At 43.5% G+C, this 15,555-nt stretch overlaps 2 protein-coding genes across 2 annotated transcripts in view; one reads left to right on the forward strand and one right to left on the reverse strand.

Annotated features, from left to right (window-relative positions):
* LOC135071896 (uncharacterized) overlaps window positions 1-385 on the forward strand; it is a 41,625-nt gene extending 41,240 nt beyond the window's left edge. The window contains exon 18 of the mRNA XM_063965797.1: window positions 228-385. Within this exon, the coding sequence (XP_063821867.1) occupies window positions 228-385 (158 nt within the window). The remainder of the gene's footprint in view (window positions 1-227) is intronic.
* A 2,402-nt stretch (window positions 386-2,787) lies between these two features.
* The window catches only part of LOC135074422 (cholinesterase), a 31,249-nt gene continuing 18,481 nt past the window's right edge, over window positions 2,788-15,555 (reverse strand). Inside the window, exons 8-15 of the mRNA XM_063968713.1 lie at window positions 14,634-14,835; window positions 12,220-12,407; window positions 11,316-11,608; window positions 9,895-10,090; window positions 8,904-9,019; window positions 8,338-8,373; window positions 7,384-7,537; window positions 2,788-5,080 (exon numbers count right to left, since the gene is read on the reverse strand). Coding sequence (XP_063824783.1) covers window positions 4,919-5,080; window positions 7,384-7,537; window positions 8,338-8,373; window positions 8,904-9,019; window positions 9,895-10,090; window positions 11,316-11,608; window positions 12,220-12,407; window positions 14,634-14,835 — 1,347 coding nt within the window. The 3' untranslated portion in view covers window positions 2,788-4,918. The remainder of the gene's footprint in view (window positions 5,081-7,383; window positions 7,538-8,337; window positions 8,374-8,903; window positions 9,020-9,894; window positions 10,091-11,315; window positions 11,609-12,219; window positions 12,408-14,633; window positions 14,836-15,555) is intronic.

A 15,555-nucleotide genomic window follows, 5' to 3' on the forward strand; every position in this document is an offset into this window, starting at 1 on the left:
AAATCTGATAGTATTGTATGTGACTCACTCTATACCGTTACAAAGCTGCCGGGACTTCCCCCCTCCCTATCACTACACGAGATTACTGGCACCCTGCCCTACACCACTGCGAAGCTGATCACAAAAGTGCCTGAGGAGTGTCCCTGTCAGATCTGATTGTACTTTGTCTTTCCCTTTCTTCTACATTGAGCAAACCGCCCGAAGTATCTCGCTGTGAGAACTACCAGCCGGCCTCCTCCGCGCCAACTACGTAGTGGAGCTGGTGGAGGCGCCGGGGCGGCTGCTGCCCCGCGGCGGGCACGAGGCGGCGCGCGTGTGCGGGCCCGCCTGCGCGCCGCCCTACACCGCGCACCAGCTGCCCGACGTCTGCCGCTGCGAGAACTGATAGAGACAAGTGCTTGTGATATACTACTGTAAGATCTTATTGTACTGTAGCATAACGCTGCAAAGCTGTCCGGACTTCCCCCCTCTCTAAACTACATAAAAAATTACTGGCACCCCGCCCTACACCGCGCACAAGCTGCCTGAAGTGTGCCGCTGCGAGAACTGATAGACTACAAAGTGCCCGAGGTGTGCCGCTATAAGATGTTATCTCATTTCCTACTGCTGCGAAGCTGACTGGACTTCTCCCCTCACTAACATTACAGTAAAGATTGCTGTCACCTTGCCCTACACCGCTGTCAAGCTGCCCGATAGAGCCCGAAGACTGTAGCAACTGCAGAGCTGATTCTAATTACACAAACTGCCCCAATGCTGCTGCTGTGTAAACTGCTCAACTTGTGTGATTTCACCAAGCTGCCCGAGGTCTCCCGCTGTGAAAGATAACTGATAGAGACTACAGTGCCTGTGGTCTACTCCTGTAAAATCTGATAGTATTGTATGTGGCTAACTCCATACCGTTGCTAAAAGCTACCATGACTTAATTCCCCCCTCCCTATCACTATACAAGATTACTGGCACCCTGCCCTACACCACTGTGAAGCTGCTCGAAGTCTGACGTTGTGAAATCTATGTGCCTGAGGAGTGTCCCTGTCAGATCTGATTGTACTTTGTCTTCCCTCTTCTTCTACTCTGAGCAAACCGCCCGTAGTATCTCGCTATGAGAACTACCAGCCGGCCTCCTCCGCGCCAACTACGTAGTGGAGCTGGTGGAGGCGCCGGGGCGGCTGCTGCCCCGCGGCGGGCACGAGGCGGCGCGCGTGTGCGGGCCCGCCTGCGCGCCGCCCTACACCGCGCACCAGCTGCCCGACGTCTGCCGCTGCGAGAACTGATAGAGAATACAATCTGCCGAGGTTAGCCGTTGTGAGACTGAGAGACTATAAAATGTCCGACGAGTGCCCCTGAAAGATCTGAATTGTGTTGCGTGCGACTTCCCCTTCCTCTACTCTGAGCAAACTGCTTGAAGTTTATCGCTGCGAAGCTGCCCAGACTCGCCCTCCTTGATAATATTACAAAAGATTGCTGTCACCCTGCCATACACCGCTGCCAAGCTACTCAAGGTCTCCCGCTGTGAGAACTGATAGAGACAAGTCCCTGAGGTTAGCTAATAGCTATTATGAGACTCAGAACTGATTGTGTGTGACTAACCCACCTCATACCTGATAAGCTGCCCAGATTTCCGAGCTCCCTAATGTTACAATAAAGATTATTGACTCCCTATTTTACACCGCTGCCAAGCTGCCCGAGGTATGCCGCTGCGAGAACTGATAGACTACACAGTGCCCAAGGAGTGTCCCTGTAAGATCTTATTGTAATGCGTGTGGCAAGCTCACTTCCTACTGCTGCGAAGATGCCCGCATTTCCCCCTCCCTAAATCTCACTGATAGACCACATACTGCCCAAGGAGTCTCTGTAAGATCCTATTGTAATGAGTGTGGCTAGCTCACTTCCTACTGCTGGAAAGCTACCTGGACTTCCTCTTCTCACTACACCAAAGATTGCTGTTACCCCTGCCTTACATCGCTGTCAAGCTGCCCAATAGAGACTACAAACAGCCCGAAGTCTGTAGCAACAGCAGAGCTGATTCTAGTGACTACAAACTGCCCCAATGCTGCTACACCGCGCACAAGCTGCCTGACGTCTGCCGCTGCGAGAACTGATAGACTATCAAGTGCCTGTGGTCTACTGCTGTATAATTCTATCGTAATGAGTGTGGCTAGCTTACTTCCTACTGCTGCGAAGATGCCCGCATTTCACAAAAGATTGTTGGCACCCTGCTCTACACCGCTGTCAAGCTGCCCGAGGTGAGATTACAAAGCGCCTGAGGTATTATATTGACTACAAACTGCCTCGATTTTGCTGCTGATGACTTGTTTGCGACTACACCTTCCGTTACTGTCTATTGGATCGACTTGTGACTGCCGCGCTCCCTCCCCCTATACAGTCGGCAACCCGTCTCGAGATCTTGCCACTGTAATAACGAATAGACTTATGTGACTACAGACTAGCCTTTGGCTTTGCTGCCATTATGTCTGTCCTTAGTCTTTATCATGCGCGCAGACATTGTTTCTTACAATAAAATGTTTTTTGTGTATTCTTTACTAGAGAAATGAGTCCATGCAAACTTTCATCCACTATTTAGGTTACCCCTTGCAATTATTATTAATTTCTTGCCTTCATGTTTCTAGTAAGTAGAACAACTCAAGCCCTTCGTGAATCATCACAACGAAAAGTTGAGTTTTTGGGAGGGTATATTTTTAATTTATTATTTTATTGTGATATAATGCTAGTGATTACATTCTGTGATATTATGTATATTTTATGAAATATAAAGAAATAAAATTACTCTTCTGTGTAAAAAATAATTTTATTTAGATAAACTCAAGGCAGTTTTCGTTCCGTTCGTCACAATACTTTTCACAATAAATAGTTATTTTCCATATAAATCTTACATCAAGGCACGTTTTACGAATACACACAAATTGCACTGAAAATGGACGGACAGACAATCACAAACATTCAAGTAAACTTATACATACTTAACTAAGACGGAGATATATTCACATGTTTAGGAATTGCATTCAAAGTTTATCTTACGTATTTAACATGCAAAAAAAATAGAAGCTGCCTTCATTATGTATAATTATGCATTTAAAACATGCATAAATCCAGTCTTGATTGTGCTTCTTAAAAATATGTTATTAATAACACTCGACGGCACATCAAGCGTTACAGGTGAATTACAATTGTTGCTCTTATTTTGTAAGAAATAAGGGCGATTATTTCTGTGTCCATGCAAATATTCTCCTATAAACTGTACACATTTTATTTATGACTAATTTCTAAATATTACACAATGTCGATACTTTATAGGTAACTTGTTCAAAGCAATAACGCTATAAAAGTAACAAAATACACTTCTTATAAAATCCCGTACTTAGTACGGGACTATACGTTTTTTGTAACATATTTTAGTATCAATGAAAAACAAAAGTATAATTATTTCTCCACAAACGCGTAAACGTCTTTTCATTCCATTGAGATCTAACAACTAATATTTAAAATTAGTTGGAATGAACATTGTAGTGATACTTGTAAGGATAAGTTTTAATATTATTAATTTAAAAAAGGAATGTAAATTAAGGTAAATAGAAGCAAAAAATAAGTAGTGTAGAATAAAATTATAAATGTCTAAATTAAAATCAGTCTAAAATGTAAAAATGTTAATGGCCACTGTAAAATAGCTGTCACAATACCTATAAATAAAAGAAGATGCCATAAATTGAAGAATTCATATTCTATACCTAAATTAAAAAATAAAGTTTAAAAGCTATAAAAGTAATTGCCATATTTATACTTAATACTAAGCGGTGGTGGATTTAATAACTGAATAGTGTCAAAGTATTATATTTAATACATTTTGTTGTCATTATATTGTAGTCACTGATTGCTCACACCCAAATGAATTCCAAGCAATTTCCAAAAAAATCTATCTGAAGTTGATTAACAAAACGGGAAATCATTTCTTCTCGTGAAGATAACTTGTTTAGTGATGTGTTTCTAAAATTAGTGATGTGATGACATTATCAAAACCGATTCATAAAGGAAGATTCCGTGTTCCATGCATTGTTTATGATGCCCGAAAAAAGTTTATTTTTATTACACGCACTGGTTACTCACAACTTCTAGTTTTTATTGGCGAACCGATGCATACCCGAGCCGTGATACATTTTTTTATCCAGCCAGGCTATTATGCGCGCCATGATAAATCTTATCGACGATTTTAGACGACAAAGGCTAATGCAAAATCAATTAATAGTTCTTGCAACTCTCAAAGGCGAGTGAGATTTACTTGTGTGTGAACGTGTACATATGCACATAACTTTAGTGTGTAAGGCTGGTTTTAGTGTCACGCGGACCGTCCGGTGCGGACCCGCTCCGCACGGCCAATCTGTATGAACTTCTAGGGAGCGTTTTAGAGTAATGCGGTCCGGAGGAACCGCTCGCTCCCTAGCAGTACATACAGATCGGCTGTGTGGAGCGATCCGCACTGACAGTCCGCGTGACACTAAAACCAGCCTTATGTCTATCAAAACTTTTGAAAAAACGAACAGTAGCATGCCACCACACATGTAAAGCTCACTCGCCTTCGTGATTTGCAACAACTATAAATACCGTTTTAAAGTTTAGCGTGACGCGCATCCTAGGCCTGTTGAACTACTTATCTAATGAGGGCTATCGTTTTAGCGCTCACCAGTTAGCGCCACTGTAGAGTAAGGTCCTGTCACTTGCTAGTAGCGAAGACAGTGGCACCATCTGGTGAGTGCTAAAGTGGTAGGAGGACTATCGCATTTGCACTCATCAAGATGGCGCCACTGTAGAGTAAGGTCCTGTCAATCGCCAGGAGTGCCAACTGTTAAGTATAAAAATGATAGCCCTCATTGTATACTCCGAAATGTTAGTAAGACCCATGCAGTATTCATACAGTGGTTTGCGGGACGCCTGCGACCATTTGCGTGCGGGATCGCGCCCTGGGCAGAGGCTCCGGGGCGCGGGACACCACGCTTTCCTTCAGCGAGAGCGCCGAGCCCGTGGAGGCTTGGGAATCCGGCCGCGATTGCACCGTTTGGGCCTGGCTCGCCTGGAATAATGATGAATCTATTATACACCACTAAATTTTTATCACCGAAAAAAAAAATTCTGGGTAATGAGTTATTGATACTGATCCTATTTATGCAAAAAAAAAAGTTAAATAAAGCTACTCAAAATTTCATCCCAAAATTGGTAATATTTGGACACACGCGTCGCTAGCAATATTTACGCTCAACGCGGCAACGCAAGGCCGCCCGTTACTATGGAGAGAGATGCGACGTTGCCGGCCCGACGCGACGCTTCCTAAAGGCGGCGGTGTACGTTTGTTGTGCGGCGGCCATTATCACCCGCGGCCCCGCGCCGCCGTCTCGCTCGCTCGGCCGCCGGCCGCGGTCAGTTGCGGTTGCGCGCGCGCGAGCTCTTGATCGGTCGTGAACTGTCTTGTTAACATTGTATCAATCAAGTCAATAGTGTCGTGCAATTATTACGTTGTCTTACCAATTCACCTCACGTGAATACGTGTTAATGATACGTGCATTATTATTCTTGGCCGGAGAAATTGTGTAGTGCGGTTTTGCGACTGTACCGAGACAGCCACACTTCAGCACGATGCAGGGTGCTTATCAAAGCATTGAATTTTGCCGGTCCTAAGGCCGATCCTAAGCCCGGGTAAGTATGAAGGGAAAGTTGAATTATTTTATTATTTTACCTAAGCGCCTACTAAAACCACCATCTAAAACTGTTCGCACCACTCAGCTGTTATGGCGGATCTTAAATTCACGAACTACGAACGACGCGCGATCTCAATTGGAGTTACACAGTAGGTATTATTATTAACTAGTGTTAAAAACTCACAGAAATACAACGTGACGTATTACGTAATTACTAAATTACTGTTTTCGTCCTTTGCCCTGCGTTTAATTACAATTCTAATTACCTACTTGAAATGTTGCAATAAAAATAGCCTAAGATAGGTAGCTAAGTAATACATTATTATTATTCTGTGATGATAACACTGAAAGCCGCTGTTTTGGCAGATCTTTGAATTACAAATTTCTTTTAAAGTCGTAGTAGCCTCGTAACGACACATTGGTGTGTATTCGTAACGTATTCACAGTAGGTAGGTATTTCATTGTATTATTAACTTACAATTAGTGTTAACAGTCAGAATACCACGTAAAGAAGTACGTAAGTGTAATGAAACACTTATTAGAACTCAAAATTACTTGAAATGTTGCATTAAAATGGTCTAAGTTAGTAATAATAACACTGGAAGCGTGGTCAAGGCGTGAGCGAGACAGACAGATCAATGTGCGAGCGCGTACGACTACTCTACTGAATGAACGAGCAGCGGAGTGGCCCAGCTGTGACGAGTAAAATAGGGACTAAAGAAAATTTAATAAAAACATTAACTTTATAAAAATTTAAAAATTTTTTTACTTTATAATTTTCACACATTTCTACATAACCTGTTAAAATTTTTCCGGTGATAAAAAAGTAGTGGTGTATAGAATCGCTAGAATCAAGTGGCAGTGGGCGGGGCACATAGCTCGAAGAGCTAATGGCCGCTGGGGCAGGAAAGTTCTTGAGTGGCGACCACGAGCGAGCCGGAAGACGTAGCGTGGGCAGGCCTCCCACTAGGTGGACCGACGATCTGGTGAAGGTCGCGGGAAGTGCCTGGATGCGAGCGGCGCAAGACCGGTCTTTACGGAAATCCTTGGGGGGAGGCCCTTGTCTAGCAGTGGACGTCTTTCGGCTGAAACGAACGAACGATTAGATAGGGCCATCTACGAAGACACATTACAATAATTTCGCGACTAACGCTCGGATCAAACTCCCCGCACCCCGAGTTTCCTTCGACCAAAATTGGTGGGGCGCGTCTTCGCGGATGGCACTATCTATACCTTGCTTAGCTGACAAAAAAAAATGCATTTGAAATCCGTTTCTGATCCATTTCAGGGTTGATAGGAGAAAACAGGGAATTGCAATAGTAGGAAAAAGTGATGGGATTAGTCCCGGTGTTAATTTTACTCTCAAATACCATCGATATAATATCTTATCTTCGCTGTAGTATCGATTAATATACGTGTTGTTGACCACCATCAATCCATTGACGTACTTTTTAAAACTGTTAAAACGAGATTCCCATAGAAGTATGTATGGCAATACAAGCAAGTGACGTCACTATTTTTAACTACTTTTTTCAATTAAAATGTTTGCTTTTTGGTCTTAATCAACAGGTAATTAAAATTAATTAAGTTTCTAAGAACAGAATGAAGTGTCTTTTTAAAAAAGTTGTGATTTCAAATTATTGAGGAATGGTGTCAAATAGTCTATTATGAGCACACTTACCGCTCTGCTTAAAGTCTGCGGAGTAGGCGGGCGCTTCACAGGCACGTCCCGATACTCGTAGATGTTGTCTCGGGAACGCGAGTTGTTCTCGATTCCGACATTTTCGCTCTCGGGCACCATAAATATGTCGTCGCTGTAGTATCGATCCGTTTCCCTGTGATAGAAAGGCAGTAATTTAATGTTATGATTTCGTACTTTATTTGTTTCGTTGCTGTGATGAATTTCAAGAAAGTTTTTAATATATTATTCAACAATGAGATGATTGTCAAGTGGATTGGCAGCAGAATAAATATTACGTACAGTCAGCGTCAAATACTTCATTCATTTTGCAAGTAGGCTTCTAAAACACAGTGCTATTACTTTAACTCTACCACTGCTTCAGGACAATAAATGGACCAGTGCTGAGAAGAAGCAGCGCAAGAAACTCATTCATGTCTTTATTATAATTGGAATAAACCTGTGATGTCTATTTTTTGTTGGGGTGTCACGAATTATTTCACGCTGGCTGTAATCTGATATAAACAAAAAACAAAAATTTATCTGACCACTGACGAACGCTACGCCCAAGTCAGCGACTTAAGATCACGTTAACATCAAACTCACAACGAGCACAAATTCTACAATGAAGCAACTACAGTCCTCACCCACGTATGCAAAGAAAGCGATAATATACGGCATATACAATACATAAACGACACAAAAGCTGTAATGTAATATTCATGAGGGTTTTCGCGAATGAAAGATCCGCTAGATGGCGGGACGTGGATGTGGGGTCTGACTGCTGCGTGATTGGTGGATTTTGACATGTCTGTCAATGTCATGTCAAAAATAACCAATCATGCAGCATTTGGACCTCGCGTCTACGTATTGCCATCTGGCGGATTTTTCATTCGCGAAAACCCTCATTGGTGGTTAATGCAAGCGGAAGTGTTAATATTTGTTAATGTCACCTACGCAGCTGGAACCATTTTCCATTTCGGAGGCGCAGCCCTGTTAAAGATAGAGCTTGATTTAGAATACCACTTGTTAGTAAAATAATAGTTAGTTGAAAAATGAACCTTAATGACTTGTCATAAGAACACAAGAGAGAAATTAAGTATTCACTGGCATATGAGTGACGTAAGACGGTTTAGTATTTCAGAGATGAAAACATATGCAGTTAGACTAGGCGCAGACCACCGATTTTTAGTTGGCCGATAGTTGTGCCCGATTTTAAATTGTATGAAGAATCGGCCAAATCAATTCAGTGTAATGTGCGCACTTCCATACATGCCCATACTGATCAACTGCCCGACTAAACTATCGGCCGACGAAAAATCGATGGTCTGCGCCTATTCTTAGGGTTCGCGCGTACGGGTGACTTGTCGTCGTAACTGTTTCGTCACTCATACCAAGTCCATGGAGAAGAAACTTTTTTGTCACCTCCATAGATGTTTCACCAGTGCGCGCGAGGGTTAGTCAAAACCATTTAAATATTATTTCTCGAATGACAAATCAATAGAAAGAGACCATGTACCTACCTTTTGGCGTTTCTCCACAGCATACAGCATACGACTAGCAGTACGATGAGGATGAGGCAGAAACTCGACACCGACCAGAATGCTATCTGCAGCGGCTGCTTCGGCTCCCACCAGAACTGTTGGGAAAAAATCAACAGTTTAGGATTGACATACTATTCATCAGCGCTACGACGTCGGAGTTAAACGCCGTCGCTGCTCCGAAACGCTGTTTACTTATTTTCGGGTCTATCTGTCACCGTCGCTCATGTTGGCATTTTGTGTTGTGTGAGAAAGATGGCAATATTCGAAACTAAGGATGTTTTTCGGAGTAACCCTGCAGATCTAAAAGGCCAACTCGAAGTGTCGTGGCACGTTGCGAAGCGATATCATGTCATGTAGACTTCATGATCTTCAAAACGATGCTGTGTCGTAGCACGACGCTACGACGTATCGTGTTCATGTGTAACTCTTCTTTGTTAAAGGACAAACGCAACAACGCCATGCGCCGCGAAATATCAAGTAGTCTGTGTATAATACCTATTTATTTATTTGGTTTTCACAAATAGTGGTCTACGTAGTCACTTAAGACACACGGCGTGTGAAATATTGATCGCATTACGTCATATAGCGCCGCGTCGTTTCATGTCGCGACCCGTCGCTCATGTGCTCGCTGTAAAATGCGTGAAAATATTTACGAAGATTTTAGTTCTTGAAAGTAGCCGCTAGGGGCGCTTTACAATAGCGCTAGCGAGCACAGCTAATGTAAACTCATGGTAAGCACACTGGTGAGAGTTCTTACCTCAGTGATGGGTGGGTAAGTAGGCACCAGCCTGCCGATGACAGTGGGCAGGTACACGGTCCAAAAGGCGAGCTCGAAAGGCCGCGAAATTATCAAGTAGTCGGTGTATAATAGTAGCCTAAGTAGTCGCGTAGGACACAGATTGATCGCATTACGTCGCTTCGCTTCATCTCACCTCTCGTCGCTCTTAGGTCAATGTATGTGAGCACTTACCTCAGTGATGGGCGGGTAAGTAGGCACCAGTCGCCCGATGACAGTGGGCAGGTACACGGTCCAGAAGGCGAGCTCGGTCTGGCGGTAGTTGAGCTGGATGCTGGAGTTGAAGGTGGTGTTGAGGTTGAGGTAGCGCAGCTGACCCGCCTTGGCCAGCTCGAAGTGCACGCCGAGGATGCGAGAGCGGGTTGGGTTGCTGGAAGATAGAAGAAAGACGTTAGATTCTTACTTTTAACATAATCTTAACTTTTTTTTTATAGAGATTATTAGTTATTTTATTTTTTACACAAATTACTAATACTCCCGTTAGCCCCTCGTACTAAGCTAAATATGCTTATATCACAAGTGAGCTCACCACAATAGTCGAGCGGCGGCGGGGACTGAACCCGCGTTCCCCGGTTCACGAGTCGGCCAGTCCGACCTCTTCACCGTTCGGTTATCGTGGCTTCAACTAATACTAATTCGGAGTGCGAATTTTTGCTAAATTAAAAACTTAATTGCTTTTACTTTAATTTAGTAACATGATTTGACAACTGCGGGATTACTCTAAAAAACGTTATCCAAAGAGATGTGCGCGACGACAGATAGATCCGAAACTATGTAAACAGAGTTTCGCTAATGTCTTCGACGACATAGTTTGTTCTCAATCTAAAGTCCGGTCGCCGAGCACATAGAATAGGCTAGTTTCCTAAAAAAATTTTTTTAGTCCGTCATGTTTAATATCAAAAAATATTGGAAACATATATTTTTATTTGTCAATCTAACAAATAATTACATAGTTATGGTGCGTTGAAGTTCCGCACGACGTCACAACGTGCGGCACTTTTATGCACGCATTGACGTTACGGGCCTCTTCTTATGAACTTTGGCGTGCTTTATCTCTTTAAATTTTCATTAGTTTGAAAAAGTGAAAAATACGTGTAGAGTATTTTTTTGATAACTTAACTGACGGACTAATTAAAACTCTTGCTTTTTGACCCAGGAAACATCCCTATTTCGTACAATGATCCCAAGCTACCCATCTTTATCGCTCGCCCGTAATTGTATTGGTGTCGCACTCGCACACTCACTGCGGCCGCCCGTCGCACTGCTCGGCGACCGGATCTTATACGATTGCCTATACATGTTTTGTTGCAAAATAACGCCTGTTACAAACATAGGATGTCGTAACTTGTCGTGTCGTCGCCTTTAGACTAGGCGCAGACCACCGATTTTTAGTTGGCCGATAGTTGGGCCTGATTTTAATTTGTATGAAGAATCGGCCAAATCAAATCGGTGTAATGTGCGCACTTCCATACATGTCCATACTGATCAACTGCCCGACTAAACTATCGGCCGACGAAAAATCGATGGTCTGCGCCTAGGCTTACGTAACAATGACAATATTATGAAAACGTCAAAAGAAAAAAAAATAAACTCACCCGAATCTCGCAAAGTCCGAATACGCCTTCATAAAGAAGTGGCTCATATTCCTATCATTGGGCGTCCACTGTTGCCTGTCGATTCTCATCTTTACCGGGAAGAACTCTTGGTCCATAAACGGGGCTCCAGTTAAGAAGGTGTGTTCTGTATCGTGGGCATATTGACGCCATTCTGGCCAACGATAGGCCTCCACTGTGGTGTTTAGGACATACATGTAGACTGGTATGTTTTGCTCGAGCAATAGTTTGACCATTTTGTCGGTTGGCGCGCGGTAGAGAAAGTCGGATAGGAGCTGTGAAAGAAACGGAGTAGGTTAGCATTTCGTTATTGTTGCCACAATATGATCAAACCGTTTATTTGCAATTTTCCCAGGGTATTTCAAATGTGGTTAATATTAATTTTATTAATAGATCTAAAAATTCAAGCATCTCAACTAAGATTTCAAGATTTTTTTTACACTAATCTCAATCATCGATATAATGTATTCATCCTAATAGAACGAATCCTATAACATTTTGTTAAAATGTTCAAAGCATTATTGTGTTTTGGTATTTGGAGGAAAAATATCCAGTTCATCGGTGGTTGACGATTCCGGGTGAAGCCCGTTTTCACTTTCATCAGGGAACTTTCCCTTTGTGCTTCCCCTGTTAAAGGGCCTGTATCAGAAGAGACCTATTGTAAAAATCCTATTTACATATTAAAGGCCTATTCAAACCTGAGCGATATTCGCTGCCGCTGTGGGTAGAGGTACATACCGCGCGGGTTTCGCTTAGGTATTTAGTATCAAGTACCGCGGTAATACCGCTTAGGTCTGAACAGTATTATTACCGCATACCCACTGGGTTTTCTCTGCCGCAGACGGTAGCGAATACCGCTTAGGTCTGAATAGGCCTTAACACTTACGTGTATGTACTGGTCGCGTATAGCGCTGACGTTGTGCGGCTCAGGATGGTACGTGTACATGTATCGGACTGCCTCGTACACGCCGCGAGGATTCAGCGTGTAGTTGTAGCGGAGCACCAACTCCGCCACCTTCTGATTGAACCAGTCTTCGGTGATCTGGTACGACGGCGCGAGGGAATCGTTGTTGTCTGTGTACAAAGCTCAGAGTTTAGTTTTCAAGGTTTAGAACAGGGTTTCCCAATTTTTTTTTGCCAAGGAACCCTAATTGATTATACTTTTCCTAGCGGAACCCCCGTACTACTCCGCCCTCACGCCCTGCCCCTCCCTTGTGCGTAAACAAGTCGGTGCGAGCGAACAACGTCGGTCACGAAACGTGGGATAATATTTTTTACGGGACCCTTGCGGCCTTTCCACGGAACCCCAGGGTTCCGCGGACCACCATTCGGGAACCGCTGGTTTAGAAAATAAAAAAGTAAAAAAAAGGTAAAAAGTATTTCATGTACAATTTATTCTCGCGGTCTCTGCACTAAGCTAGAAAGCTTGTGTCGCAGTGGCCAAATAGAAATGGTGGTAAGAGACAAAAAGGTCTATGACTCAGTGATTGCAGGAGACCCACAAACCCTGTCATTCTGCCATAAGCAACATATAAAGAGGGAGTTCTGCCTCGTTTTTTAGAATACATAATTAAATTGCCGTGACTTTGCCAGATATCTTAAATCAACTAGTTAATTTTATTTTTGCCATATCTAGCCTAATTGGCTATAGCAAAAGTAAACTTTGAAATACTTTTTATGATTAGGAAAATAACGATCCGAAAGAGACTTGAATAGATCGTAGACTGAAAATCGATTCATTTTTCAATAGTATTTTGGATCAGTCCAGTTTTTGACTGTACATAATGTAATGTCCATAGACTATAAATAAATCTGAGGGGATTTTTGTGTATCTTAAGTCTTCGAAAGAGTACTATAGATCGTTTCGTCCACGAAGACGCGCCCCACCAATTATTGCTTGAGGTACGGAGAGTTTGATCCGAGCAATCCGAGCTTTATTATTGTAGTGTGCGTGTGCACTCGTGGATGATTTAACGTGTACCGATAACACTCAAACATTAGCGTAAGAATGATGGGGCGCGTCTTCGTGGATGAAACGATTTATAAGCACTAGCTTGTGATAAGTATCCTTCCTTACAAATAAAGTATGCCGCCTCCTGCGTGGTGACGCCAGTCATATACTGTAGCGCAGGATTGTAGCTGTGGGGATTGCTGTCGCGCTCGCACCCTCACTGCGGGCGCCCGTCGCACAGTCGCGACAGCAATATAATTACGCGCGAGCGATAAGGATGGGTAGCTTGGGGTCATTGGACAAAATTCTACGTGCTCACGGACCAGGCTTTACCAGGCCTGTTCATCTCCGCGAGTTTACATCGAAAACAAAACACGCACGATGGCCCACCTACAGGATACTATTCGACAAGGCCTCACATACGAGCGAACATTGACTCACGCACGCGTATTCTTGTGTATGATGGAAGAAAATAAAGAAAATGGTGTACTAGATACTGTGCAGTATTTAACTGCCTAAATAATAATAAAAACACAGAATATACTTTTTTAAGTTGCCTCAAGACACTGAGAGGTAAATAAGTAGTTAATATTATTCATGATAATTCATGCTAAATCATGTATTTCCTCCGCCATTTTCCGCAGTTTGGCACCTCACGTCACATCATTTTACGAAGTCAGCCCTATAGCTTCGGCGCAGTGCCGATCACTGACGTTTGTCAACAAAATGGTGCTTGACTCTTGAGACAGGCTAAATTACACCATATTGTTAATGACATTGAGCATTCATTTTTTTAAATACCTTCGCGAAGTAAAACTTCTGTACGTAGTACTTATAATTATTCTGTGGCTTTACTCACAGATGAAGTAGGCCGCCTCCTGCGTGGTGACGCCAGTCATATACTGTAGCGCGGGGTTGTACTGGCGGAGCTTCAGCTGTGGGGATTGCTGTCGCGCTCGCACCCTCACTGCGGGCGCCCGTCGCACAGTCGCGACAGCAATACAGGGTGTTAGGTAAATGGGTATATGAGCCGACACTAGCCCATGTTAACATGGTCATATAAATGGTATGGTGAAGTTAGAAATTTGATATCATCATTTTAATTTTTTTAATTTTCATACAAAAAAAAATGATAAAATCCGATTTGTATGAAAATTAAAATAATTAAAATGAAGATATCAATTTTCTGACTTCACCATACCATTTATATGCATATGTTAACATGGGCTAGTGTCGGCTCATATACCCATTTACCTAACACCCTGTATAATGACGCGCGAGCGATAAGGATGGGTAGCTTGGGGTCATTGGACAAAATTCTACGTGCTCACGGACCAGGCTTTACTCACAGATGAAGTAGGCCGCCTCCTGCGTAGTGACGCCAGTCATATACTGTAGCGCAGGGTTGTACTGGCGGAGGCGTAGCAGCTGCTCGGGCATGGTGTCGAGGAGCCGCCAGTCGCGCTGCCGCCAACCCTCGTACCACTCGTCGCCGGGGAACGTGAAGTTCCGCTCGAAGACTGGACCCCAGGGGATGAAGCCTACTTGCGGCTGTGGAGATTGTTGATTTGTATTATTAAACTCAAAATGCAGGCGAGCATTCTACCACTGAACCACCGATGCCTGTCATCCGCTTTGCAACGGAGGGAAGTCGAACCTTAACTTCGAACTCCTATGTTCTGATTAATTTCGTTGCGGGTCCAATGACAGTTTAACTTTCCCCCGGGACTAACTTGACCTTCATTGGTTGGGTTTTTATGGCGGTCAAGCTGTAGATCCTGGCTACATAAGAGTTGCAGTGGTGGGAACGAGAGTCCCGTCTCATAGACGAAACTCAAAATGCAAGTCCAGGGAGAGATTTCTGGATCTATACAGACTTCAATCTATTTAATGAGTCATCATCATCATCTCAGCCATAAGACCTCCACTGCTGAACATAGGCCTCCCCCAATGCTTTCCGTGACGGCAGAACTGACGGCCGATGGGGCAGCAAGGTTCTGGAGTGGAGGCTGCGTACCGAAAAACGCAGCGTGGGACGTCCACCAACAAGGTGGACCGACGACATCATAAAGGTAGCAGGAAGGCGCTGGACGCAGGCCGCTACCAACCGGGCAATATTTTAATATGTAGGTACCTACTTGAAAATTCTAAAATTCATCAGTCGCATAAAGGGACCCAAAATATAACAGAAATGAAAGACTTATTCAAATAGTCAAAATGGAAGAGAACTTTTCTATTAGCACCTAGTCTGCCAGTGCTGACTCACTCTGT

This window comes from Ostrinia nubilalis, chromosome 1 (genome assembly GCF_963855985.1).
Source record: "Ostrinia nubilalis chromosome 1, ilOstNubi1.1, whole genome shotgun sequence".
NCBI classification, from domain to species: domain Eukaryota; kingdom Metazoa; phylum Arthropoda; class Insecta; order Lepidoptera; family Crambidae; genus Ostrinia; species Ostrinia nubilalis.